This window comes from Pseudonaja textilis, chromosome 12 (assembly GCF_049901715.1).
Source record: "Pseudonaja textilis isolate UNSWEBS1 chromosome 12, rPseTex1.2, whole genome shotgun sequence".
Lineage (NCBI taxonomy): Eukaryota > Metazoa > Chordata > Lepidosauria > Squamata > Elapidae > Pseudonaja > Pseudonaja textilis.
The window spans coordinates 20,616,016-20,642,879 of NC_142001.1; the positions used below are offsets into that span (position 1 = coordinate 20,616,016).

General features: G+C 48.5%; 1 protein-coding gene across 1 annotated transcript in view; it reads right to left on the reverse strand.

The window, feature by feature from the left end:
- The window catches only part of STK26 (serine/threonine kinase 26), a 23,219-nt gene extending 2,434 nt beyond the window's left edge, over nucleotides 1-20,785 (reverse strand). The window contains exons 1-11 of the mRNA XM_026716530.2: nucleotides 20,746-20,785; nucleotides 20,347-20,444; nucleotides 10,103-10,333; nucleotides 7,185-7,241; nucleotides 4,372-4,480; nucleotides 4,118-4,275; nucleotides 3,302-3,487; nucleotides 1,949-2,097; nucleotides 1,683-1,776; nucleotides 1,262-1,324; nucleotides 1,034-1,170 (exon numbers count right to left, since the gene is read on the reverse strand). Of these exons, the coding sequence (XP_026572315.1) occupies nucleotides 1,034-1,170; nucleotides 1,262-1,324; nucleotides 1,683-1,776; nucleotides 1,949-2,097; nucleotides 3,302-3,487; nucleotides 4,118-4,275; nucleotides 4,372-4,480; nucleotides 7,185-7,241; nucleotides 10,103-10,333; nucleotides 20,347-20,382 (1,220 nt within the window). The 5' untranslated portion in view covers nucleotides 20,383-20,444; nucleotides 20,746-20,785. The remainder of the gene's footprint in view (nucleotides 1-1,033; nucleotides 1,171-1,261; nucleotides 1,325-1,682; nucleotides 1,777-1,948; nucleotides 2,098-3,301; nucleotides 3,488-4,117; nucleotides 4,276-4,371; nucleotides 4,481-7,184; nucleotides 7,242-10,102; nucleotides 10,334-20,346; nucleotides 20,445-20,745) is intronic.
- Nucleotides 20,786-26,864: the final 6,079 nt, after the last annotated feature.

Genomic DNA, 26,864 nt, shown 5'->3' on the forward strand with positions numbered 1-26,864 from the left:
CACAGCAGTCCTTTTCGTGGCCATTTGACCTGACAGTGGCCTGAAGAAAAGGGGCTCAAGACCGTGTTTCACACCATTGCAGCATCCCCTGTGCTTATCCTGCCCCGTCAGAGTCTGAATCCGAGGAGGAAGACGAACGGCTGACAGGGAGGGGAGTGTGGCTCCATTGGCTGTGGAGGAAACTGGGGGAGGGCAAAGTCCGGCTGGGCAGAGCAAGAGAGAGGTGGAACGAGGGAGAGGGAGTTTGGAGGAAGACCCAGGCCCACCCCCTCTTTATCCTAGGGCACGCAAGGAGGAACGGAGAAGGGAGAAACAGGGGTGGCATGGCTTACAGGGGAGGAAAGGGCCCTGATTCCCTTCATTAGCCACACCTGGGAAGGGAGTTTAAAAGAGATGCAAGCTGAGAGAGCCTTCTGGGAACAAACGTGAGATTATCTTGTGCTGATTTTGGTTATTTGCCTTCCTGGCATCTTCTCAACCATTTACTGCCATTCCTTCACCTCTGGAATTTCTTCTCCTGCCCTGTGAGACTAATTACCTCATTTTACCTTGTTTGGACTATAAGACAGATAGTTTGTGTTGACCATGTTTTGGACTTTATTCTCTGCAGCCAAAGGCTGTTCCTGGGAGAGTTTTTCTCCAGCCCAGAAGGTAACCAGGACATTGGGGGCAAAGTTGGAGCTAATAAAGGGACTCCTACAGATTATCTGACTGTGTTGCCTTTGTGCCACGCCCCTTTGGGTCATCACAGTGCTTGAAATTCAGACCGGCTCACATTTATGACGGTCACAGTATCCCAGGGTCACGTGACCCCCTTTCGCGACCTTCTGACAAGCAACGTCCATGGAAAAAACCAGATTTGTTTAACAGTTTACTAATTTAACAACTGTGGCAAGAAAGAGGCCATTAACCCGGGACAGGACTCACTGAACAGCTCCTTCTTGCTTAGCAAATGGAAATTTGGGGCTCAATCCTGGTCGTAAGTCAAGGACTGGCTGCCGCCGGAACCCAAACCCTCATCCCAAAATCTTACTTCTGGAATTTCTCCATCAGCTTCTTCACCATCTTGTCGGTGATCCCGGGGCTGGCAGCTTCGGCCAGGCTGATGCTCTTCTCCAGCTCTTCGATGGCCTGCCTCTTGCTGGCGTTGTTGGAGTCCTGCTGCTTCAGCTGAGCGGGGAGGGGGGGCAAAGAGAGAGGGGTGAGGGGTCTCAGCGGCAGCCGTGGGGGGCGGGGGGGGCGAAGGGGTCAAGAGACTCACCTCTGCAAACACGGGGTTGATGATCAGGGTCAAACAGCCCAAGGTCTTGAGGAAGTCTTGGTCCTAGAAAGCCAGAAAAGGGATGTTTTCAAGCGCCCGGAAACCCTGAGAAACCTCAAGGCCGAAGCCTCCGCAGGCAAGTTCGACCCAGCTGGTATTTCCAGGTGGGAGAACAGGAGAGTCTTGCCCACAAACGGCTTCAAAGCGCCCTCTTAATCTGGGAATGTCCTCATGGGAATGGTGGCTTTAAGGTTTTAAGGGCTTTTTCAAACAGATATTCTTGGATATCCGGGGTATGAATAATGCAGAGGTGGACAACTGACAGTAAGCAATAAATAAACCCCCGAGGCTCGTTCTCTCCGTCTGATAAAAGCCGAATAAATCCTTTTGAAGAAGTAGTAAATAGGCCGGCTAAACTTACCGTTCCGTTCTGCACTTTCTTGGTGTCTGGCTTTTTCCGCACGGTAGTGAAACTCCACTCGGGATGGGAATTGTTCTCCTTGTTGCTAGACTCGCTAGAGGCAAGGAAGGGCAAAGCCAACCAATCCATTAGAGAGCCAGGTACGGTGGGCTTGTTAGGAACTTTCACAAGGGGGGGTCAGGCCCTCCCGACCTGGACCGCCGTGGTGCATGTAGGCCCAGCTGGTCCTTCAGCCCCCCCCCAGCCTTCCCACTACCCAGACTCACGAATCCGAGCCGTCCGAGTCAGTTTCGTCGCTGCTGTGTCCTTCCGCTTTCCACCTCTTGAACCTGTCAATCAGCTCCGTCAGGTAAGAGGTCTTCTTGGCGTTCTTCAGGATGAATTTGTGCTTCAGCAGCTCCTTGGCCGTGGGGCGCTGCAAAAGATACAGAGCATCGGTTTGGGTTTTTTTTTCCAGCAGGGCCCCAAAGCGCTGGAGACGGACGAGGGCAGGAGATCGAAGGGATGGCCTCCTTCCACGAAAGACCGGCGGATCAAATTCTCACGCTCAACCGCCATGGGAGGAAAGCCCAGGGGTGGGGAAAGACCTTCCTCTGGAGAAGGGCTCCTCCGGAACCCACTCAAGACATACTTTCTCGAAGGGCCTTCTAGTTGGGTCTACGACAACTTGCCATGGCCAACTCATCGTGGCCAATGTGCTGTGGGACAACTCAACGCAGAACTAGAGTTCCTCTAACATGGAAGGAACAGAATCGTTCCTTCAATAGAATCGTGGAATAGAATTGTTAAAGAAAGGAGGGACAAAATGAAACGTGGATGGCAAAAGTTAAAATGATGTTTTAATTCTTTTAAATAATTAAATTGAATTGTTGAATTGTCCCACAGTGAGTTGACTGCGGTGAATTGTCTCTTTCTGCTTCTAGTTGACTCCTGATCTTGTAAATACACCTTGCTTTTTTTGGCTGTTGTTTATTGTTAATTTACCTTTCATTCTGGGAAATTCATTCAGCACCCCAAATAACATTAAAACATTTTTTAACGTTGATGCTAAACACCATTGTGGAAGTTCAGATCCCATAAGTGAATCCTCAGAAGGCCTTGAGATCTAAACAAGCCCACTCTTCCTGCACTCCAGGGCAATGACCCAAACTTTCATTGGCCTGAACAGTAAGTTCTCCGAGAGCAGCGATTAGACTAAACTTTTTAATGTTCTTTCACCGGCATTCCTGGGTCAACAGATGTTTTCTAGTGATCTGTAACAGCTGCCCACCTACATTAACTTCTGAGTGAAGTGTGAGCTTTGCCAAACCAACCACACTCACTACAAAACTTTTATTGCATGCTTCATCTAGAATCTGACTCAAAATTAAGCTTCAACCATCTCTGATTCATTCTTCGGCATGCTCCAAGCATCCTGTGTGGTTTGAAACATCCTATGTCAACCCACAAAAACAACAACAATGCCTGAAAGTTATCCTGCTGTGTTTTGGGTGCAGAGAAGACGGCAGCCTTCAAACTCCTGCAAGCCTGGTGATGCATGGAGATACATATTTTTAAAGAAGGTTTCCTCACAAGACGGACCTCCTTCCAGATCTGGGAAAACCCAAAAGCACACTCACAAACGTCGGGTCCTTGTTCAGACAGGCGTCGATAAACTCTTTGAAGGGTTTGCTGAATTCTCCGGCGAGGGTGGGGGGGTTGTTTTTAGGGATGAGGAAGAGGACTCGCATCGGGTGCATGTCTGAATTCGGAGGCTCCCCTTTGGCCAGTTCGATGGCCGTGATGCCAAGAGACCAGATATCCGCCTGCAGAGAAGAGAACCCGGCCGGCTATTTTGAACAAAGTCAATTGCGTGATCTGAGTCGAGGCTACCGCTATGTGCAAACGCCCTCCAGTTTTAATACCCTGGGCAGTCACAGGCTTATGATAAACTGTGGGAACGTTTGCTCCCGGGGAAGGATGAACCGAGCGGATAGGTGCCAGGAGATTATGTGGAACTGAGCTCAACAGGAAGCCTGGAAAATGAGCCGTCAAGTTCAAAGCGCACTTATGCTGTTGCGACTAGCGCTACTTCTCAGCTTGCCAAAGAACTCAGGGTGGAATTTAGGCTCCAGACATCAAGACTATGAGCCATGAGAGCCAAGGACACTTCAGCTGGTGTTTGCCAGAGCCAAAGACTTTTTTCTCATAACAATTCAATCACGTTGAATCGGTAAATGTGACCTGCACTAATAGGGGGAGGGTGAATCCTACACTTTAATTATGTGGGTTTGCACGGGAATTAGCTAGATCTGGTTTTGCCCTCATTGGTGGATTACCTGTATTAAAAAAAAATCCCACTACACAATGAGCTACAATTCTGGATTATAACCAGCTGTTCCAATGTCCTTATATAAATGGAAGAGACCCTCCAAGGCCTACTAAAAGGAGCTTACTTTTGAGTCGTAGGCTGACTGCTGGATGACTTCGGGGGCCATCCAGAAGGGCGTTCCTACAAAAGTGTTCCTCTTAATTTGTGTGTCGGTCAGTTGTCCAGCAACCCCAAAATCTGCAAGCTTCACATCTCCTTGCTCAGAAAGCAAGACGTTGGCAGCTGGCCAGGAGGAAAAGAGAAGACAGACTTCATTTAACGAGAAGAGAAACCTGTGGTCCGAAAGAGGCCTTTCCTCTCCCTCTTTCTTTTACACACCTTTGATATCTCTGTGGATTTTCTTCTCTGAGTGCAGGTAGTCCAACCCTTTCAGGATCTCCTTCAGCATCGTAGCAATCTGGAATTCGTCGAAAGGCCCAGCACGGAGCTCGAGAGGAAAGAACCAGAGTTTATAAGCTTTAAAAGGCCCTTGTCTTGGTTCTGAACCATCTGTTTCGTTTCCTTTTTACGGGTCTTAGCACAATATAGAGAGATTCAAACTGTATTTCCACCTCACCAGAAATGGCTCTTCATCCAAAATTCTGCGTAACTAAAGTAAAACTACCTGGAAAGAGAGCTAGGCCATTATCAAAAATAAATCTGGGTGTTGTGAACAGGTTATTCTCCTCAACGCGTGTCTTCTCCCTTATCTCTTACTTTGTTACCGAGAAAACGTCTGAATTTGTCAAGAACAAGGGAAGCAGCCATGCGTGGACAACTCAACATACTATTTGTGTGCAAGGCTCGGGAGACAGTACAAAACAATCTTTGATCAGACTTCAAGGTGAGAATCTGTTGCCTATAAGCGCCACTTCTGTCCCCAGGGGAACTTCTCGTGGCAAGGAAGCCCATCAGAAGCTCAAGAAACAGAGCAAAGCCCACCAAGAGAGAAGTCCCACCAAGAGCGAAGCCCACCAAGTCCCCTTCTCAAAATTCAGGGGATTATTCTACGATGCCTGCCGGATCTTGCCCGTAGAAGAAATGATTCCTTGGTGTTGCAGACAGACTATCTCTTGCTCTCTTGACGTCAGTTCCTCTAGCCCAGGGCTCTCCAAACTTGACAACTTTAAGACTTGTGGACTAGTCTAGAATTCCTCAACCAGCCGTTTCTTGGCTTCAGCTACTATAAACGATGTGGACTTCAATGCTGTAGAATTCTACCTGCTGGCTGAGGAATCCTGGGAGTTGAAGTCCACAAGTCTTAAAGCTGCCATGCTTGGAGACTCCTGCTAGCCCAAAGTTTCTCAACCTGAGGACCTCCCTCCTTTTCAACCCCCAGAACACCCTAGCCGACCTGGAGAATTCTGGGAGCTGAAGTCCACATCTCTTAAAATAGCTGAGAAATGCTTTTTTTGTCTAGTCAAAGTGAGACGGTCTTGGCTTTCCTGGGTGACAGGAGCTGGACAGAGCTGCACCAGCAAAGCTACACTTGAGCAGATGCTGGCATTCTAAGGAGACAGAAGCAGGCTTCAAACCCCACCAGTGACATTTCTGGGCCGCCTAGATGTAAATACTGTGGCAGAATTATCTTGGGAGGAAAAGGGTGGATCTCGCCGAGAGGCCTGTGGTCAAGCTGGCCTGGGGGGATAAGGGAAAGCCCAGCCCTCTGCATTCTCGGCCCCTCCTAAACTGCAGCCACCAGGACAGACGGCCGCGCCGTAAGCAATGGGTCCTTTCAGGCTTCCAGTTTACAGGAACTCAGAATGGAAACGCCAACTCAGTTGCAGCCTTCAAGATTAGCTGTGTTTGCTCCCGCGGCAAACTCTCCGGGTCTCCTTCCAACAGAAACATCTCTGTGTGTGGAAAGAGGATTTATTTTTTATTTTATTTAAAAGAGTCCACACCTTTCCATTTATTAACTGCAACGGATAGTTTTTTCCGTAACGGCAAGGCTTCCTTTTGGCCAAAGGAAAAAAAGTCCAGGAACACGCTCTCCATTCTAACCGAAGTTTATTTACGGCCTGAGTCGGAGGGGGGGGGGGCTTCTGCTCTTCTGCCCCCAGAGCCACACAAGGGACACACTGAAGTCCCTTGTCAGCGGGAGGCTCCCGCGGGAAAATCTGTGCTAATAGAAAACGTCTCTCACCCGGGCGAAGGAATTCCAGGCCCTGCCCAAGGACTGAGTCACGGAGGCGGCTCGGTTGACGCTCACACCCTCCGGAGGCTCCTCGGGGGCAGAAAGGAAGGGCACTTACGCTCGTTTCTGCCAGGGGGGGCAACCTTCCTTGCCCCTGGGCCTTTGTGGGGGACCACAGCCCTTGCACGGTCTCTCCCTGCAGAAGAACGGGGCCTGAGACCACAGACAGTCATGGGCTGCTACAATCCACCATTAATTGAGCTTTACAAAACACCAGGAGTTTCCAAAATGCAAACTTTGAGGCTACACGCAAATCTGCATATATATATATATATAAAAGCGAAATGCCACTCGGGCATCATCACAAAATCTCCAGAACTGTAAAGCCTACAAACTTGAAATTTGGTACATTATGTTCCTCTTGGCTTCTAGGGGCTCCCTAAGAAAGGATTTTTTTGAAATGGCCATCGGAGCATTTAGAGTATTTCCTGTATTATTATTATGATTAACATGCTCTGATGCTAAGGAGTTCTACTCCCCCTCCCCAAATGCAAAACACAAGAGGATGAGAGGAGTTTCAGTTTCAGAGCCCCAAGCAGCTTTAGTCCAGAACGGTTCAGCTAAGCCACGCCCAGGCTCCTTGCTGTCTCCTTCTTGCTCACACAGCAAATACTGCTTCGGTTTCCAAACAGCCCTCCACTCTCACAGACTGACAGGATGCCAGCCAGGTGAATACCAATGGATGCTGGTAGGCAGAGGCAGAATTCCCCCCCCCTTATTTTCCTCCCCCCAAACTAAGCCCGACCGCATAGTTTCGTAGCGAAGCGCGAGTATCGAGCTAGTAATCAGATACACCTTTTAGTGCCGCACACACCTGGAAGTGACCTCTTCACTCAAGCACTGGTTATATTTAAGAGGGTCTGACTCGCAATTCCAGAATCGTGAAATGACACCATCCATTCCAAAGGCTCACAGTACGAATCAAGGAAGTTCATAGAGTAACTGAAATACTTACCAAATCCAGGGCCGATCCCCCACCTAAGTATTCCATTATTATCCACAACTTTGTGCCCTAAAAGGGAATGCAGGGGAAAAGTTAGCTTTTTTTCCCCTCCTGATTTCTCTGGATCGGGGAAAGTGGGAAAAGGGGGCAGGAACAAGGTGGAATTTTTGTGTGGGGAGGGGCTATGGCTGCAATATATCTGGAAATAGCACTGAGCAGGGGAAGAGCACAACAAAAGATCCACTGTAACCACAGACACAAAAAACCAAAGTTTGGGGTCTTCCCTGCGCTTGGTTTGTTTCCTTGCAGGCATTTCATTACCCAACTGGGTAACCTCATCAGTGAGCGAGGAACCCACACCAAGACTGGAAGAGCAAGCGGCCCGTACATAATCAGAGAGTAAACCCTGCGTTCTCTCACGCTGGTGATGTTACCTGCTTTGGTCATGAAATGTCTGCAAACAACCAACAGGGACCCGGGAGGTCTTCTAGTCCAACCATTTGAGACCAGTGGCGGCCCAATCTCTTCTTAAAAGCCTCCAGGGAGGAAGCACCTGCAACTTCTGGAGGCCAACCGGTTTCACCGTTGAATTGTAACCGGCTTGAGACCCGGTTTCTGCACCACAGCTGCCTGCCAGCTAAAGGGGGGCTGGGGTCCTCTTCGGGGCCCCTTCACCAAGCCATTGGTTCACACGTTAAGTTTTGCCCCTTTTGTTCTCGCCGCTCCTGTTAGTACTTTAAATGCCAGTTATAGGTTCTCAGCTGCCACTTGGAGAAAGCGGTGGGGGAAATTTGTAGTGGGACGGTTTTACCGGCGGCATTGTGCGATTTTGTAAATCGCGCTGTGGTTTTTCAGAAGAACCACACGAAGGAGGACGTGTAATTTTGGAGGAGCCCTTCAAGGAAACCGTTGTGTACATTCCAGGAGAGCCGCTCTGTGACGGGTAGTTAATTTGTAGTTAAAAAGAGCCTTTCGTCTTCTCCAAACAATGCTGGGATCCCAAGAGTTTCACCCCTGGAGTATTTACATCAAGAGCCAACCCGGATATTTTTAGCTGGGAACTTATCAGCCTCCCGCTTTCCCTTTGGAGTGGAAGGCATCGCTGCGTTTCAGAAAAGGGGGCGCCCGTCTTAAGCTGAACCTCGGCCCAAGCCTCTGGATAAGCAGTCCCTAAGTACGGGGGCTGCTACCCTCGCCCTACTCGAGGGGCTGCCAATCAAGGCCTGAGAACAGCGGTGGGGAATGGTGGCCCCTTTAGGACTTGTGGACTTCAACTCCCAGAATTCCTCAGCTGTCCACAAGTCCTAAAGGGGCCGGGCTTCCCCCCCGCCCCCCCTCTGCCTTGGAAGGAGGAGAGGCCCCACGTAAGAGAAACCCCGCCTCCTCCTCCTCCTTCCTTGCTCCCTGAAGCCCACCGGCCCTGCCAACTGGAAGACCTGGGGTGATTTTCCACCCAGAGCCTCCGTTAGGGGCGAGATTTAACCCCGCAGCCTTTCTTTCCTCAAGACGGATGGAAAACGAGGCATGTGGTGGCTGGAAGAGCAGCTTCTGAACAGAGGTCACTTTGTTAGGCAAACACACACACACACACACACACACACACACACACACACACACACACACACACACACACGGCACTTACCCTGCAGAGGCTGGAAACGGAGAGGTGCTGCTACTTTTGGCACCTTCCTCATCTGTGCTAGCGAGGGAAGAACTGGGAACACAGGCGCCTTTGTGGGGGGACAAGGGTGGCTCAGAGCGCCCCACACCGAAGACGCCTCTGAGAATTTGCCAGTGTAAACCGTGACTGGGTGCGGCTCTTGTGCCCCCTGGCATCCAAAGGAGCCGCTTGGCTCACCGTTTACGGGCCAGGAATGCTTGACGCGGGGAGGTGGAAGGGAGGGCACGTTCGGTCTTCGGAGGAGCGGAAATGGGTTAGTCTGTGGCTTCTTCAGAAGTCTCTGAACCGGGTTTGTTAGTCAGAAAAGAGGCCAAAATGGACCTCTCCCTTTTTTTCCCCCATCCCAGCCTTCAGAAATCAGATGCAATTCTGATGATGGTTCTGGGATTCTGAGGCAATTTAGGCGTTAAAGAAAAACTCTTTTGTGTTGCAAGTCCCAGAAAAAAGGTGCTTTGAGACTCTAGAAAAAGTGCAGAGAAGAGCAACCAGGGTGATTTTAGGGGATTGGAGGTCCAAACATATGATGGATGGTTGCAGGAACCGGGCCTGGCGAGTCTAGCGAAGAGAAGGACCAGGGGAGACAGGAGAGCAGCCTTCCAGTATTTGAGGGGCTGCCACAGAGAGGAGGAGGAGGGGGTCAAGCTATTTTCCAAGGCCCCCGAAGGCCAGACAAGGAATAATGGATGGAAACTGATCAAGGAGAGATTCGACCTGGAAATAAGGAGGAATTTTCTGACAGTGGGAACAACCAACCAAGGGAACAGTTTTGCCTTCAGAAGTTGTGGGAGCTTCATCACTTGAGACTTTCAAGAAGAGATTGGACTGCCATCTGTCAGAAATGGTGTTGGGTAGGGGGGTTCGACTGGATGACCCACAAGGTCCCTTCCAACTCTGTTAATCTATCAGAATTGAAATCCTATGGAATCTGGACCCTGTGATGGTTGAGTCTAGAAGTTCATACATAAACAGGGCAGGGACGACGTTGGATGGGTCGCATCTGAACTGAAGCATGTTTGGGACACACCTGGAATAAACAGGGTGAGCCAATTCCAGGTGTGGATAGAAAACGTTTGCTGCCCTTCTGAGTTCGAAGGTAAAGCATTCCTGCTCCCCCCAAACCCAGCCAAGAAAAGGTAAACAGGGCGCACGATGCTCCACCCTCTTTGGGGCTTCCGGACCCCCCAACTCGGCCCCTCCCTGCAAAACCAGCCACGTCCCGATGGGAGCCTGGAGCGAAGGCCCCTCTTACCTTCAAGTAGGAGCCGTAGTACTTGGTGACGTAAGGGCTGTCACACTGGCTGAGCACCGTGATCTCCTGCTGGATGTCTTCGATTTCATCCTCGGCTTCTTCCAGGTCAATGATTTTAATGGCCACCACGTGCTGCGTCCGGTTGTCGATGCCCTTAAAGACTTCTCCGAAGGAGCCCTTCCCGATGCGCTCCAGCTTGGTGAAAAGCCCCTCGGGGTCTGCTCGGTGGTTCTGCAGGGGAGCCAAGGGGAGGCACCGACGTGTCAACTCGTAAAACATTCCTAGGCCTGTTTTTGAGTTGCCATGAACCCGGGGATTTGAAGGAGCAGTACGGCAGTTTAAAACCAGAAGCACATTCCAACACTTATCTTACAAAGATTGTAGCTAGGCTACCGGATCTTCTGCCCTCGGAAAATCCTTCATTGGAGAATGTGATTGATGACACGCCCAGGAGGGAAACAGGGTCACAGGTAATGAACCAAAGGCGATGTTTGGTCAATGGCAAAGCAAGCCAAAGCGAAGCACGGTCAGGCGCAAAAGACCGTTTGTAAGGCTGAGGGACAGGCGGTCCTCGACTTGCAATGGTTCATTTAGTGACTGTTTGAAAGTTGCAACAGCACCGGAAAAAAAGGGACTTGTGAACGTCTTTCATGCTTAACAACTGTCACAGCATCCCCACAGTCACTAGATCAAAATCCAGGCCCTTGGGAACTGACTCATATTTGTGACGTGTCCTGACATCATGCCATCCCCTTTGGCAATCTTCTGAAGAGAAAGGCAACGGGGAAGCCAGGTTCAGCTAACAACCAGGTGACTAACTTCTCAACTACAATGATTCACCTGCCACCTGTGTCAAGAAAGGTCATGTGAGGCGGTGCAAAACTCAATAAATGGCTCACTTAGCAGCAGAAATCTTGGGCTCAATTGTGGTTGTAAGTCGAGGACAACCTGTATAGGTGATTTATTCAAACCTACATAGAAGAACGTGGCCAAGTAAAGTCCAGTACTAAACTGGCGCCAGGGAAGGATGAACAGAATTCAGGAGGGGGTTGGACTTGTGGGAGCGCAACAATTCTAAAATGAGGACACGCTTAACTCCGCCCTCCTTAGCTCTGCCTTCTCTTCTACGTCCCCATTTCCAAGAATGCCTCAGAATAAAAATGGTGGATGGGGCAAATTAAGACTGGCTTGTCCAGGAAAAGGACAAAAGAAAAGCAAGGATCTTGATGAGGACTTCGAGGCCACTGTTCTAGGGAGGCCGAGTTCGGGGCTCACACGGAGGTCATGTTTCAAGTCATGGAAAAAGAGAACTAGACTAGAATGGCCCACCGGGCAGTCCAGATCAATTCAGGGGCTGCAAGTTAGTGAAATGTGCTCCCAGAAAGTTGCTCTTTGAGTCTAAGGCAGGGTTCTGCAACCACGGGAACTTTACGACTTGGGGAATTCTGGGAGTTGACGTCCACAAGTCTTAAAAGTTGCCAAGATTGGAGACTCCTGTTGTTAGATGCTAGCCGTGGACTAGCGTGAGGGTTGTGCTCTGCTCTTTCCAGCCCTGTTCTGGCTGAAGAATGGGGCCCTACCGACGATGCCGCAGCGGCTGCAGCTCGGGGCCTCCACAAAGCCTCTGGAATCCCAGCCTTGCTGGAAAGCGCCTCGTTCCCGCAACATGTTCTAAATTGTCCTTTTCATGCACAAGCACCCATGTGTTGTGCAACAGCTTCCTGCTTGCCTAATTGTTTCTCTTTAAGAAACCAGCTGATAATTACCCAGACGGCGCTGGAAAAGCTCCATCCCCCGATGGAAATTTCCATTCCTACATCTTGGGCTCTGGCCCGGCGCAACTGGCCTTTGCAAGACCGTCAAGAGGCTGTGACAGACAGCACCTCCAACATCTCAGAAACGAGCACATTTTTCCAAGGCAACATCACCTAGCCGGTCAATAGCCCTGGTTCCAGGCATTTGGAAGTCAAGTAGGAATTTCCAGAACTTGGTGTATTTTTAGAACAGCCGCCCCTGAAAATCCTGCTTAAAAGCGCAATGGCAGCTCTATGCAAAAGATCGCGCCCAGTTGAAAGAAACATAAGTGCGTGAACTAATCTAGTATTCAGACCAGACCGGATCTTGGAGGCATTGACAAGCCCCATTTGCATTCTTAAAGCTTCTCCCGGGGGCCCTGGGGACTCGGAGGAAACAGTCAAAATGAGAAAAGGAAGCAAGAGGATTGAGGGCACCCTTGTTTCACAACAGGGGTGCCCAACCCTGGCAATTTTAAGGCTGGTGGACTTCGGCTCCCAGAATTCCCCGGCCAGACATGAATGATAAGAGTTGGAAGGGACCAGAAGGATCGCCTAGTCCAGGGGTCTCCAACCTGGGCCACTTTAAGCCTGGCGGACTTCAACTCCCAGATAAAGTTGCCAAGGTTGGAGACCCCTGGGTTAAAGCAAAGCTGGCTGGGGAATTCTGGGAGTTGAAGTCCTCCAGGCTTAAGGTGGCCAAGGTTGGGGGCCCCTTGACCTAGTCTACTGTTGTTTCTCAATCTAGCCAACTTTAAGACTTGTGGACTTCGACTCCCAGAATTCCTCAGCCAGCCAGCCAAGACTTGTCCTCTACCACACTACATCCATGACGTCTGAACGTATTGGTTCATGCAACGCATAGCTCACCCCATGCGGTGAGTCAGTTTTTACCAAGGTTAACCTTCTTTAGCACATTGTGTGCACATTGCTCTTGAATTCCAATGTCTGTTGCGCCCTGCAGTAAAACAACTGAACAATTCCCGTAAATTGCATCCCCTGGTTTAAAGCTCTCTGGTTTTTTTAAAAAAACAAAACGAAGCAAAAACCAGAAAGTCTCCCATGCACACAAGTTCCTCCTCTGTTTTGTTCCTCAAGACAGGCAGCCTGTTAGCTGCAACTGCGCAGCCTACACAAAACTGAGTTGCGCTGTGAAGCTGAACATGATCACAAGCCTCAGGATTAACACAGCCGCCCGTCAAACTAACCTCAGCCTGGCTGCTTCAGAAGGCTGAACATAAAGGAACATAAAGCTGCTTTTCAGAGAGGGTGGTTTGAGCCTGAAGTCGAGAACAAGGCGTTGTATTTTCCCAGCTCTCTGTCCTTTGTGAAGACACACTTTAATCAAGAGTGTTTGATCCTCCCCGTTACAAACACAAACTCAAAGAGTGAAAGAGCCTCTTTTCCTGACGAAGCTTGATCGAGATGACAGCAAAGCAAGCACGACAAGCGCAATCCTGTTCTTACAAAATGTACGACAAATTGTTGCCCTTCACTGCGCCCAGAGACTGCAGGCTTAGATAAATAGGGAACCCTCAGCCAGTTAAGCTTCGTGAGAAACAGTTTAAGGACTACTGGGGCCTGTCACTGTTAATGGATTTCAGTGGGATCCAGTTCTGAAGTAAGTATTTTGGTTAAGAGAGATCAGGAAACATCCCAGCTGCTATTTCCTCTGAGTTCACCACTTATAAGATGGGTATTATGCCCGTTGGAAGCTGATTCCGAGGGGGAGGGGGAGCAGCCGACAGGGAGTGGGGAGTGTGGCTCCGGTGGCTGGGGAGGAAACTGGGGAAGGGCCCAGTCCGGATGGGCATTCAGAGGAAGACCCAGGCCCACCCCCTCTTCATCCTAGGGCACGCAGGGAGTAAGGGAGAAGGGAGCAACAGGGGTTACGGGGGAGAAAAGGGCCCTGATTTCCTTAATTATCTGCAGCTGGGAAAACAGGATAAAGAGGGTGTTTGCGCACAGCTCCTTGCTGGAAGTAACGCATGAATTATTTTGGTTTGTCAAGTCTTTATCGGAGTTCTGGCATCCTCCCAACTGTATGTGTTTCGTTATCTTTTGAAGTTTGCAATTCCTTGTCCTGCCCGGTCTCGGTAATTGCTGCAGCATGGTTTGTGTTGGTTTTTATTTATAATTAATATGTACTTTGGGGTTGGATTGAATTTCTTCCCTTTAAAGACTGTTCTTGGGAAAGTTTTTTTTCTCCAGCCGATGATAACTGGACATTGGGGGCCAAGTTGGAGGTATTAAAGGGACTTTGGCTGTTTTTGTGACTTTGTTGCTTTTGTGCCACACCCCTTTGGGTCATCACAGGTATGATCCCCCATATACCAGTACCTATTTCCTGCATTCATACTCATGTTTATTCTTATACCTATTATCTTACAAGCGATGGACAAATCAAATCAACTAAAAAAATAAAATATTATTTCTGTTCCTTTCCGAATGGAGAAAGTTGCTGGAAGTTATCCTCATTTCATTTGAAATCTTCCCCATTCCATCTATTTGTATGTTTTTAAACTGCTGCTCCAGAAGATTCGGGAGTCATAACTAAGCAATAATTTCCAACATTATTTAATTGCACGGTAATGCTGAACGTTGGACTTTATGTGAACAGTTTACAAGAATTTTTTTTTTATGTCCCTGAAGATATACGCCCGTGACCAGGCTTTTCAATTTCTTGATAACCGCTGTAGAACATAGTTGGAAAACAGCTTTTTAAAAATAATCTGTTTTGTAATGGCCAAGAGCCGTTCTGAATTCCAGTTGGCCCCAACAGGAGAGGGGTGGGTGTTATTGTTTTGTTTGCTAATTTAAACTCTGGCGAAACCTGAAAAACCAAGGGAGCCTTGAACTGAGCCGTAGAATTATTTTTACAAATGGCAGGAATGCTGGTTGGATTCCAAGGCTTTTTCTGCAGGGGGCCTGCGATATTAGGACCTGAACAAGAGTGTTATTGCTGAACAGAGGTAGTCCTCTCCCTACGACACAAATCGAGCCCAAAAATTTATGTTGCAAAGGGAGAAATTTGAGAAATTTCCCTCGCTTCCAGCCCAGGAAAAGGAGCTAAAGCAAGAAGAATTTCTCAATGTTGCCACTTTTAACTTACGTGGACTTCAACTCCCAGAATTCCCCAGCCAGCGTAGCAGGCTGGGGAATTCTGGGAATTGAAGTCCACCTACCTTAAAAAGTTCTTTTGGTTGAGAAGCACCAAGCAAGCAACTCTTATTTGCCTCGGACTTCAATTGCAGGATTTAGACCCTTGTTTCGCCACTGCTGAATATTTCGGTATCTAAAGATGCTCAGATCTGGTTAACCGATATCAGAACTTATGTAACTGGGGTGGAACATGCTTGATCCCTTCCTTTTTCCAAGGGGAATCTCTGCTCACACCTGCCAGGAAAGGATCAACAGGCTGCAAACCCCTCTCTCTCACCCTGGCTGCAAATCTAAGAATGAGATCCTGAACCCTCGAGCAGCAGATCCAGGAAAAACCCTATTTACACTCGGAAGACCTGCAATGCTGACATGAAGCTGCTGTGTTGTCAATGAAGGAGAGTTATGAATGTGTCCAGTGAATGTACCTTGAAGAAACTGAAAATAAAAATATTTGCAATCAGCTTGGTGTGAATGAAATGAAACTGGTGGCTAATTTGGCCATCGTTTCTGCTTGAAAGTATCTTGCGCCAGCGGAAAGTCCAAAGGCTTGCAACGCGCCCATTTTTCCCACCGAGTCAACTTCCGTGAAACCATTAAGGGATCTTGAATTTCAGATCAGTTTACACTTCCTGAAAACAAACCATCCCGAACAAAGTAACAGGATAAGGGAACAGGCTTCAATAATGGCAATAATTAGAAGTGGCCAAATCCTTTCCTATCTTTTAATCATATAATGGTCCCTTTCTTTATGAGGAGCGTGCAGGAAGAACGGTGGCGTGAGGAGCAATTTAAACGCTTGGAAGAAAGGATTGTTTATATCACCTGCTTTCTTTTTTAAATAATAATCCGATATAGGTTAAGGATCTAACGACCACCAAAAGGAGCTGCTCCGTGAATAGTACTTTTATTATCTTAACGCTATGGCAGAACGCTTGGAGGGAACCCACAAGGTTATGAAGAGCCCAAGGATAAAAATAATTCACAAGGAGAAACTTTGGGCAAAACAGAAGGTCAGCTTTTAAAAATCTGAACACTGAAGGAGTGCCTGGAAATTGCGGGCATTTATTCACTGGCAAGTCCAGGAGGTAAAGTGAGAAAAATGGACTGTGTTTTTTACCCCCCCGCCTTCACCCACTCTTTTTTCATTTTGCTATTCTGCCGCAATCTTTTAAACTAATAGAATTTGTAATGGACTATTAATTTTCCCGCAGATTAAAAAATTAATTGAATCGCCTGTCTGATTAGAGATATATATGCAATGCTTTTGAGGGGGAAGAGAAATTTCAGGAGGAGAACATGATCAGCTTAAAAGTACTTTCTGATCAAGTAACTTTGTCTATGTCAAGATCCCATATTCCTCAGTGTACATTTTAAGATCACAGAAACGTATTTTACCTGGCTAAGGCTGAACATCGAAAAGAGTTTTATATAGCACCAATATAAAAACGAACTGATTGTCAGAAGAGCTGGCAAACAAGATACACCGAAGTTAAGACTTCGTCTATGCTTAGAAGACTGTTTCAGCCACGGGTGGTATGTCACCTCCTACATTAATCCACTGTGACTACATTACTCCTAGAAAAGTACATAATTCTAAGGCGGGGAAATCTGGTAGAGAGATATCATGACCCGCCAATCAATCTTGGTTATCATTGCTGTCTACATGCCAGAAATCCTATAACTCTCCATTTCTCCCACTTTGATGCACCGAGCTTTGCAATTCCAGGCTCCTTGGACATGTTTTAATCCATCGGTTCAGCCAACTGGAACTGCAGAACCCGGGCAGAAGCAGCCCACAAATCTCCCCCACCCCAGCTTCACCTTGGGGGGGTGGGGGGGGAGGACAGGTGGGGTGTAGAAGGCAAAGCTCAGCGGTGCCAAACTCAACGTGTGCAACCAAGATTAACCCCGATAATACAGTTGGAAGCGCAGAGATCAACCTGCCCCAACTTGAACCGAACTGTCTACAAGTTAAAACACGGATGTAAATATAGCCATGTCATAAACAATCGCTTGCTCCCTGAAGGATCACAACTCTAACGTTCCACAGAAAGCAGCAGCAACAAAAATGCCTGTTTCAACCAGCTTCATTCTCTGTGCTTGTTCCAGATCCTCCTGGTGCCTCTCACGTCAAGCGCTGCCCACTGGGAAAGTTCTTGGAGTGTTCAACGTTTGTAGAATCTGAGCAGACCTGGGCACAATTGCTTTTAATCGGTAGCTTCAAAGGCCCTAATTCTCAGCAGAAAGAAAAAAGCCAACAGGCCTTTTCTCGGTATTTGGCGCGTACCGCATGCTGCTTTGAACAAACAGAGAGCTGGATTCAGCTACACTTCCTGCACGCACGGCTAGCATAAAGCTGCGGCCCCCTCAGAGGGGCAAGGAAGATGGGGGAAGATAAGGTAAGGCGTAGATAAACCTCATTAAATACATTTTGCACACCACCACAACTTCAAAAATACTGGACATAATTCTCTTATCCAAGCAACGTTGTTAGGTTGTGGAAAGCAACAGGCCCAAACCAAGGTTGGAAATCTTGACTGGCAATCTGCTACCTTCACATCTATTCAAATACGAGCGAATACACCAATGTTTGGTGGATTCACACAAAGAACCAAACCAGACTCCGTTTCACTCATCTACTTCCTGCATTCAGGCCGGCCGTCTTTCATTTTGCATGTGTTGGAGAAGGGCAAACTTTGGGAAAGAGGGATCCTGAAACACTGCACCAATTCCGAGGAAGACTGAAGCCGATCTTCAAATGATCTACCAAACCAAGGAAGCACCTTGCAAACCTTAACAAGGGTTTGTTAAGGACAAATCTTGACAGGCTAACTTTATTTAAAGATGTGATAACTGCCATAGCAGATTGTCCCACATTCTTCTTAGACCTTTGAGCAAAACCTTTGACAAAACAAACTGCATCATCATGGTGGCTATCAAACTAGGTAAGTATGGATGGCATGACAATTAAATGAACAGCTTAAAAATTAGCTCAAAAAGCACACACTGCCTCAAAAAGCATTTATCATTAATTGTTCCTCCTCAGACTAGAAGGAAATACCATGTGAGATACCAAAAGGTTAAGTCTCAGGCTGCGCCCACTTTTATTAATCACAAGAAGGAAGTGGAGGGAGAATGCTTATCATATTTGCAGATAACACAAGGGACGAGGGACGTAACTAATATCTCAGACCAGGGGTCTCCAACCTTGGCAACTTTTAAGCCTGGAGGACTTCAACTCCCAGAATTGGCAAAGTTGGCTGGGGAATTCTGGGAGTTGAAGTCCTCCAGGCTTAAAGTTGCCAAGGTTGGAGACCCCTGTCTTAGACCACAGCAATAAATTTCAGAACGATCTTGATGGATTAGAGAAAGGGCCTGAAGATGCCGAAATGAAATTTAACAAAGACCCTGCTCCAAGTTAGGAAACTGACAATCAGAAGCCCAGGTAGAGACAAAAGGGACACCGTACTAGCCGATGCTTGTCTAGGAAAGGGGGTGGCTTACAGACTTGAGTATGAGGAAGTGATGTGGTATGGCTACAAAAAAGGCAAATGGGATTTTAGACTGCCTCATCAGAAGAGAAGTTCTGAAAACACAGGAAGTCCCTCTTTACGCTGCATTAATTAGACTCCATGTTGATCACGGCGTTCAGATTTCAGCAACACAAACACACACAAACACGAAGGGTTCACACCAACTGGTGTAGATCCAGAAATGGCCAAGGGAACTGGAAAATAAGACAGAAAGGAGGCCCTAGAAATGTCTAACCTTGAGAAGAGAACAACTTCGAGCAACTTAGCAGCAGCTATCGGGATGTTACAATGGACATCCAACCCTGTCCACAAAGGGCATCAAAGCCTGTCCTCAGATCGTCCCAGAACACGGAATAAGGGCCCGAAGGGACAGGGAAGCAGATTCCAAGTGGACATCCTGCAAAAAAACAGCCGCCACTTCCTAAGAGCCTGAAACCAACTATCAAGGAAGATCATAGACTTCCCTTCGCGGGATGAGCTCAAGCAGAAGGAGGTCAACCGTCCGTCGGGGTGGTTTACTCTGGATTTCTGCACGGAGCAGGTCCTTGGCCTGGGTGGTTAAAAGAGACCCCACACACACCTCCGAGTAGCAAATCATCATTCATAGGATGAGGAAATGAGCTGCACATAAAAAGCTGAAGAGGAGGAAAGCCAACGTGACTTGAGGCCTCATCATGACAGGCCATGTTTATGAGGAGTCCCTGACCTGGAAGTTTCTAAACTGCACTCTCATTATTCCAGCCCCCACCCTCCCCCAGCCAGGATGATGATAGTTTCTTTCCTGACTTATCATAAACAATGGTTAATTCAGCTGCCCGGCCCTTAAAAGAGTCCTGTGGATTAAAGCTGCATAAAAGGCTTCTGAACAAACTACATTTCTAATGCTAGGTTGCACGCATGCAAAAGCGAACAAAGCATACGAGTAAAGAAAATCCCGGCTTTTTCCCCGCCTGGGTATCTGATCCAGTTTCATAATAAATAGGATGCAAAATGAGATGGAATCAAGCCAGGAGCAGAAGAATGAAACGTGACCTTCGATGATTTAAAACAACCTTTAACACCCAAGTTTAGAAATTCGGCCTTGGAAGAATGTTAGGATGCAAAAGATTCCCCCCCCAAAAAAAACCCCATCTGGAAAAATACCAAAAGCCTGAACTTTGCATCCAAGCACTTTGGGGAAGAGTTTGGGACCCTATCTTTTTTTTTCCCGTTTTTGCTTGCCAGCCCTTCGGTGTGGGGGGGGGGGGGCATTGCAGAAAATAAAAGCTTATTTCCCTTTGGAGCAAGGTCAGATTTGGGGGGAAGGGGGGGGCGAAGGGACCCAACGCAGCCCAAACCCTGGCCTTGCCTTGGCTTTGTCTTCCAAGAAGACCCCCAAACGTTGTCGATGGAGAAAAACACCCGAGAAAGAAGCCCCCCCGCTTTTCCCTCCTGCATTTTTAGGGGGTCTCCTTGCCAGGATTTTCCCTCCTCCCAGCCTGGCAGCAGGACCCCCACCCCTTTCCGCCCCTCCCCTTGCCAGCTGGGCTTTGCCGAGGACCCCAAGGAAACCGGGGTGCAATTCCTGGACCCGAGACTTGCAAAGGGAAACCCCCGGTTGCAAAACTCCCTCCAGAGAGGGGGAGCCCTGGCCGGGGGTCCCACCGCCCCCCCACCTGCGAGCCCCCCAGGCTCCCCCTTGCCAGGCAGCTCAGCCCCCCGCCCACAGGGCAGGGACCCCGCGGGAGGGCGAAGACCCCTCCCCGGCCCCACTCACCTGCATGCCGGGCACCTGGACGGGCGAGAGGGCCATGGCGGCTCCGAGGAGGAGGAGGAGGAGGAGGAGGAGGACGGCGGCCGCAGCTGCACCGGGGCCTGCGGGGAGGCGGCGGGAGAAGAAGGCTGGGGGGCTCCGCAGAGGCCCCGCCCGCCCAGGCCCACCCCGGACCCGCCCTCCCACACTCCAGAGCCCATCCTCCCCGCCCGGAGGGCCCTCCCCAGCGGGGCGGCGGCGGCGGCGCCTCCGAGGCAGGGAGGGCCGGGCCGGGCCTCGGGCCTGCTGCTGCTCCCAGGCCGCGGGAGGAGGGGGCTCCCAGGCAGACCCCCGCCGGCCTTGTGGGGGGGGGGGCTCCCCGCCGCCGACGCCGCCCCCGGCCCGCCGCTCGCTGCCGCTCACCTTTCCGCCGCGCAGGGGAGCCGGCGCGCCGCCGAACTACAGCTCCCGGCGTGCCCCGCGCGTGGCGCCGCCGTCTTGGCCGCAGGGGATGCCGGGAGTTGTGGGGGGCCGGCCAGGCGGCGCTCGCTCGCTCGCCTGCAGGGCTTGCAAAGCGGGTAGACCGGGCGGCGCAGGGGGAGGAGACGGGGGGGGCGTGTCTCCGCCCGGCAGTAGCCCCTCCTCTTCTGCCCCCTTGCTGGGCGTCCCTCTCGCCCCTCCCTGCATGCCTAACTTTCGGCAAGGCTCCCTTGGGGGCGGAGGGACCCCCCCCCTTCATTGGGAGAGCCCCACCGCCTCGGAGCCAGGATTTGGGTTCCTCCTGGGGTGGGGGCTAAGTTAAGACTCTGCTCCTCCCTCCTTGGGCTTGGCTGATGCCCTCTGGGTGCCCGTTTTGGGCCCTCTTGAGTTATGGGTGGGCAATGGAGGGGAAAACCACTTTAAAGAAAAAGGAAAAGGTTATAAAATTTTCTTTATGTACACTGAGAGCATCTGCACCAAGACAAATCCCTTTTCTGTCCAATCACACTTGGCCAATAAAGAATTCTGTTCTATTTCTATTCTATTCTTATTCTATTCTAAAATTAACGATTGTTGCACAGGGAGGTTTTCTATATGAGCCTTTCTCTTGGGATGCAGCGTTTTCGGGGATTTTGCCCTGCTCCGTTGTCTTCCTGTTTCGAAAAGGCGACCTCCGTCAGCGGGTGGGGTTGTGGTTCCAGGACTGGATTCCAGGGAAATATTCACAGATCGGGTGATTTTATAGCAGGAGAAACTGGGAGAGGTTCTGCTAGGGACGCTCTTAATGGAAGATTAGTCTCCCGAGGGAGTTTGGAAGAGCTGGTAGCAAAGGGTTCAATGTCACCAGCATCTGGATCAATAAATAGCAAAGAAGATGCATCTGACCTGGCTAAGGGCACCTTCGGAATTTGTGGTGTTGCGGGAAATTCGACCACATTACCCTGCAGACTCTGTTCGGGGCCCCCCCAGCCTAATACTACTTTCAGCAAAGGGTCCAGGATAGGGTTAGTTACAGAGATTCAGGAGCCATTCAAGGAGCCTCAAGGGGCATAAAATCCTTCCTCATCAGCTAGGACAGGGGTCTCCAACCCTGGGCAACTTTTAAGACTGGTGGACTTCAAATTCTGCTACCCATTTCCTTGGAGAGCACTGGCAATGAATGGAAAGAGGAGCAAGGGTCGAATTTGCAATGGGGATGGCCACTGGTATTATGCCAGTAGAGATGGACAGAGGGACATCTGCAGTCCCACAGATGGGAAATTCACGTGTGCATCAGACAAATGGTGCCTTCAGATGCCAGTAGCTGCACGTTCTCCCTTTGCCTCCGCACTGAATCAGGGAAAAAACTGCTCATCTCTTCCTCCTCCTCCCACTCGACTCTGTCCCTTCCAAAGCAGCCTTCGCACCGAGCTGCAGCCTTAGAAAAGAAGCTGTTTCCATTCAAATCAAGATTTGTGGCATGCTCTGTATCTCGGCAACGGGAAAGGAAAAGCAGAACTCCCAAGAACTGCTTGGTCAATTCCAGGCTCCGGTACCTCACACAAACTTGAGACGAAGCCAACTTTCTCCCTGATGCCAAAAGGAAAACAAGTACGATGCCACCTTGGCTAAAAATACAACGAAAAGGGCTCATTGGTTCCATTGACTTTGCGGTTTCAGTCCTTTAACAGCAACTCACAGTAAACTGGTGGGGTGAGGGAGGCATTCCTGGGAAGCAAACGGCATTTCTCCAAAAATATTAATGAAATATTTATGAAAACAGAATGTAAACAAGTTTTGAATTCTGGAAATATGAGAAGAGCCAGGGTGCACAAAAAGTCATGAGCCTTAAAAGTGAATTGTTGGGGTTTCTCTGTCAGGATCCTCCAGCACAGCGATGGTGGCCCTATCACACAGGTCTGACAGGTGACACACTATAGCATGTTGGCTGACATGCCAGCATTCACCAACACCCGACATTTTCAGTGAATAGGTAAAGACTTGTTTCTCTTTTGTTTGGGTGTGTGAGAGAGACATACCAGCACCGTCAAGCATTTTCTGAATTTTTGACACACCAAGCCCAAAACATTTTGCCATCACCGCTACTAGGATGTTTCCTCCTGCTCTCTACAATGCCCAGAGATCTATCTCTGAGGAATGTTCTTCCTAATAACTTCTATTCCCCAAGATTGGGCCACTCTTAGCATGGGCTTGCTTCTTATGCCCCTGGGGCTGCCAGTTTAATAGAAATAATGTCATAAACCTGTATTTGGCTCTCTGGGCATAAACAGCCATGGTGGCTATTCAGTTGGCTACTTTTAATTAATCAAGGCTTCAACGGAAGGGGACAATTTATCACAGTCAACTCGCTGGTGCCAGTTTTCTGTGGCCAACTCGCCATGGCCAACTTGCCTTGGCCAACTCATTGGGTAGGGGGGCGGGGGGAGAACTGGCCACAGGATTCACAGTTCCTATTGTTGTTGTTGACCACATTTTTGTCAACATTATTCTCTCTCATCCGTCAAAGGAAAACCTTCCTATGACTAACAGCTTTTGTAATGCCTTGATGAATAATAAAAGGAACTAATCCCTCATTGAATTGTTCTGTGGTGAGTTGGCCACGGCAGGTTGGCTGTGATGAATTGGCCAAGGTGAGTTGTCGTAGACCGTCAATTTCTGCAACTCAGCCGGGTGTCGTTCAGGCCAATGATGGATCCAAGGGTACCTGAGTTCCCAGGTGCTTCTTGCCTGTTTATCAGGCAGAAATCCAACAGCGAGTGTCTTTGCCCATCTGAACGTGTCTTGCTAGAAAATATTGCATGCTGAATGGTTGCTTTTTAAATAACTTCCTGAATCTTCCACCCCTCCCTGCATGAGAGGCTCCTACGTGTGTGTTTATGTGTTTGTGTAAAACAGATATTGGTTTAGTCATAAGGGACTTCCTGCTTACTTTCTCTGCTTCCTTTTTTCATGAAAACTTCACCTTCGTTCATCCGCTGCCAGGGCGCTTTTGACTCACGGTAGCAAATTTCTTACACTGACTTCCCTCCCTGCAGAGCAGAGCAGGAGAGATGCTTGTGAGGAGTAATCGACCCTGTCTGGGATCCAGCCTCATGCATAGCATGATGGGAAAAGTTATCCCTTCCTGAACCGATTGGCAACAACATCACCGGCCTTTGCAATTCTTCCCAGGCCCCGTGGGAAGTTTTTGTGACATACGCTCCCTCCTCTCTCAGTTCAATGCCTCACAGATTGTGCCAGTGTCTGCTCTCATAATTGTTGAGCGCTCCTCTTTTTCACCCCAATGTCCATCATCAAAATAGTTTCTGAAGGCGGGATGGTTTTTGTTGTTTTGTCATACGTATGCAATGTTCATAGGCAAGATATGTTGTGTCACCCACAAGATAAAGTTTGCAAGGTTTTAAAAAGCTGCTGTGGCATTTTACATCGGCCTCGCTAAACATTCTTCCAATAGGAAGTTCTCTACTCATTACAGCTCTCCATATTATGGGCTCGTGGGGGAAGCAGTGTCCATTTGTAATAGCTCTGTTCTGCCCTCTGGCGTCTGTTATTCCTAAAAAAATTTATATTAGGCCGGTGAAACTCCACTCCTGGCTTCTCAAAGTCAGCTAACGGGTAGGAAAGGACCATTTTCCATCTTCATGACACGTACAAAGCTCACAACGTGCAATATATATATTGCAGCTCTTCCTTCACGGAGATGGTTCCAAAGTCTTGAGAAATTGCCTCTTTCGGTCATCCTTGTTCAACCAGAGTTTAAGGCTGCCCTTCAATTTTAGCACAAGCTTCTGTTTTTGTTGTCTGAGATCCATCCTGCAGACCTCCCAAAATTGCACACAGCTTTTTGAATTAAAAAGAAAACACCCTTCCACATTTTCGTGAGTTTTCTACATGTCAGGATTCCCCAACGTATCACGGAGACATCTCTTTGATCTATTTAGGATTTGGAACAATCAGTTGATCTGGTGCCCAGTGCTACTATTCCACTGGTATGTGACAGACTGCCTTGTTACCATCTTTGGAAGCTGGATGCAGAAAGGAAAAGAGAGAGAATCTAAAAATAAACAAGGGAATAAATAAATAGGATCATGTGGGACCTGACAATTCTTTCTTTTCTTTCTTTCTTTCTTTCTTTCTTTCTTTCTTTCTTTCTTTCTTTCTTTCTTTCTTTCTTTCTTTCTTTCTTTCTTTCTTTCTTTCTTTTCTTCTTCTTCTTCTTCTTCTTCTTCTTCTTCTTCTTCTTCTTCTTCTTCTTCTTCTTCTTCTTCTTCTTCTTCTTCTTCTTCTTCTTCCTCCTCCTCCTCCTCCCCCTCCCCCTCCCCCTCCCCCTCCTCCTCCTTCACAATCAAATCCACAAGGGATTCGTGGCTAAGAAATGGTTCAGGGAAAGATATAGGCTGCTCCAGTCCCTGGCAAGTAGGAAAGACCCCTTGCCAGGGACTCGAGGAGAGGAGAAAGAAACCATAATGTGATCTGTACAGTTTTGACTTTGCCTGCTCTGTGAACCAGCCAGGTTTGCACCATGGTTATGGATTGAGTAAGCAATAGTGGTGATGATCTGTAACGGGTGTAGGATGAGTGGGGGAAGTTTGTTCTCTGAGCTTGTCGTTGCTTTCCAAACATTTTGTTACCAAGCTAGGTAACATCTTCAGCAGAATTTAGGGGATTTAGTAATAATAAATAATAATACATTGCCTAAATACCGCTGAAGATGCTACCTAGCCTGCTAACGAAATGTTCTAAAGCCAACCGACAAAGTCAGAGGACAAACCTCTAGCCTCATAACTGGGCTTGTTAGGGAAGTCCAGCCTATCGTGGTATATTCCAGAAACCGTGGTCAAGAAAACCAGGAGGTCATGTGACTTCTTCTGACCCAACCTGCCTATTGCCCTGTGCACAATCATGCTAAAGATTTATCACAATTTAGCAACCCTGCGGTGTTTCCATCTTCATCTTCCTCAAAACCCAGTGCCTCAAAGAAGTATAAGGCATGAATTTGGTCCGGCGGGTTTATGAAACAGGACGAGGTAGAGAAGAAACGACAAAGCAGAAATCAGAAAGTAGAAGCTGCTGCAGGAAATAGGTAAGTTTTGAGCTGGGGTTTCAACACTCACAAAGACACAGAGCAAACCCCCACTGCGGGAGAGCTGCCTCGGTCTATGGTAGCTGAAAAGGAGTCCAGTAGCAAAAGGGGATTTATTTTTATTTTTTAAAAGATTTTTATCCTGCCTTTGTTTTCGTTTTTTAACAACTTGAGGAAGCAACTGTACTAATGCCTCCTTTATCTTCCTTTCCCCGCAACAACAACTTTGTGAGATAAATTGGGCAGAGAGAGAGAGAGAGAGAGAGAGAAAACACAAAAGTCACCCAAACAGTTTTTCATGCCTAAGGTGGGACTAGAAAGATTGATAAGAAGGTTGATAAAAATGCCCTGCCTGTTGTATAAAGTTGCTCCTCCTGACTTTGGACAGCTCCCAGGATTCTGCTGGGAATGAAACCTCCTGACCCTTTAACTGGCTGAGGAATTCTGGGAGTTGAAGTCCACAAGTGTCCGTGGGGAGAGGTTTCAAAGGGTGGGGTAAAAAGCCCATTTCCTGGGTCTCCTCAGATGGCATTTGCATGGAGATGACACTGAGAGGGTGGAGAAAGAGGTCCACCTGATCACCAGGTCCAAACCCATCAAGGTGACAGCCAACATCTCAAATCACCTCTTGGACTTGAAGGGATTTTCCAGAATCCTTTCCTGGGTGTTGCCGCCAAGTTCTGGGTGAATAGCTGTTTGGTACCTACCACTTTATTCACCAGGGTCCTGAACCATCATTGATGACTGTTATAGTATAAGGTGTGTTGTGAAAGTGTTAAATTAAAAGAGAAACAAGGGAGGGTCTTCTTTTGAGAAACTGTAGACTGTAAGTGTCAAAAGCGAACAAACAAGCCCTTGCTGGCTGGCCTATGAACTTGGGAACAAATCAACGAAAAAAAGGCTCACCAACCACTAAAATCATCAGCCATGGGGGCCTTACAAGTGCTAACCCACAAAGTATATCATAAAACGAAAGTAG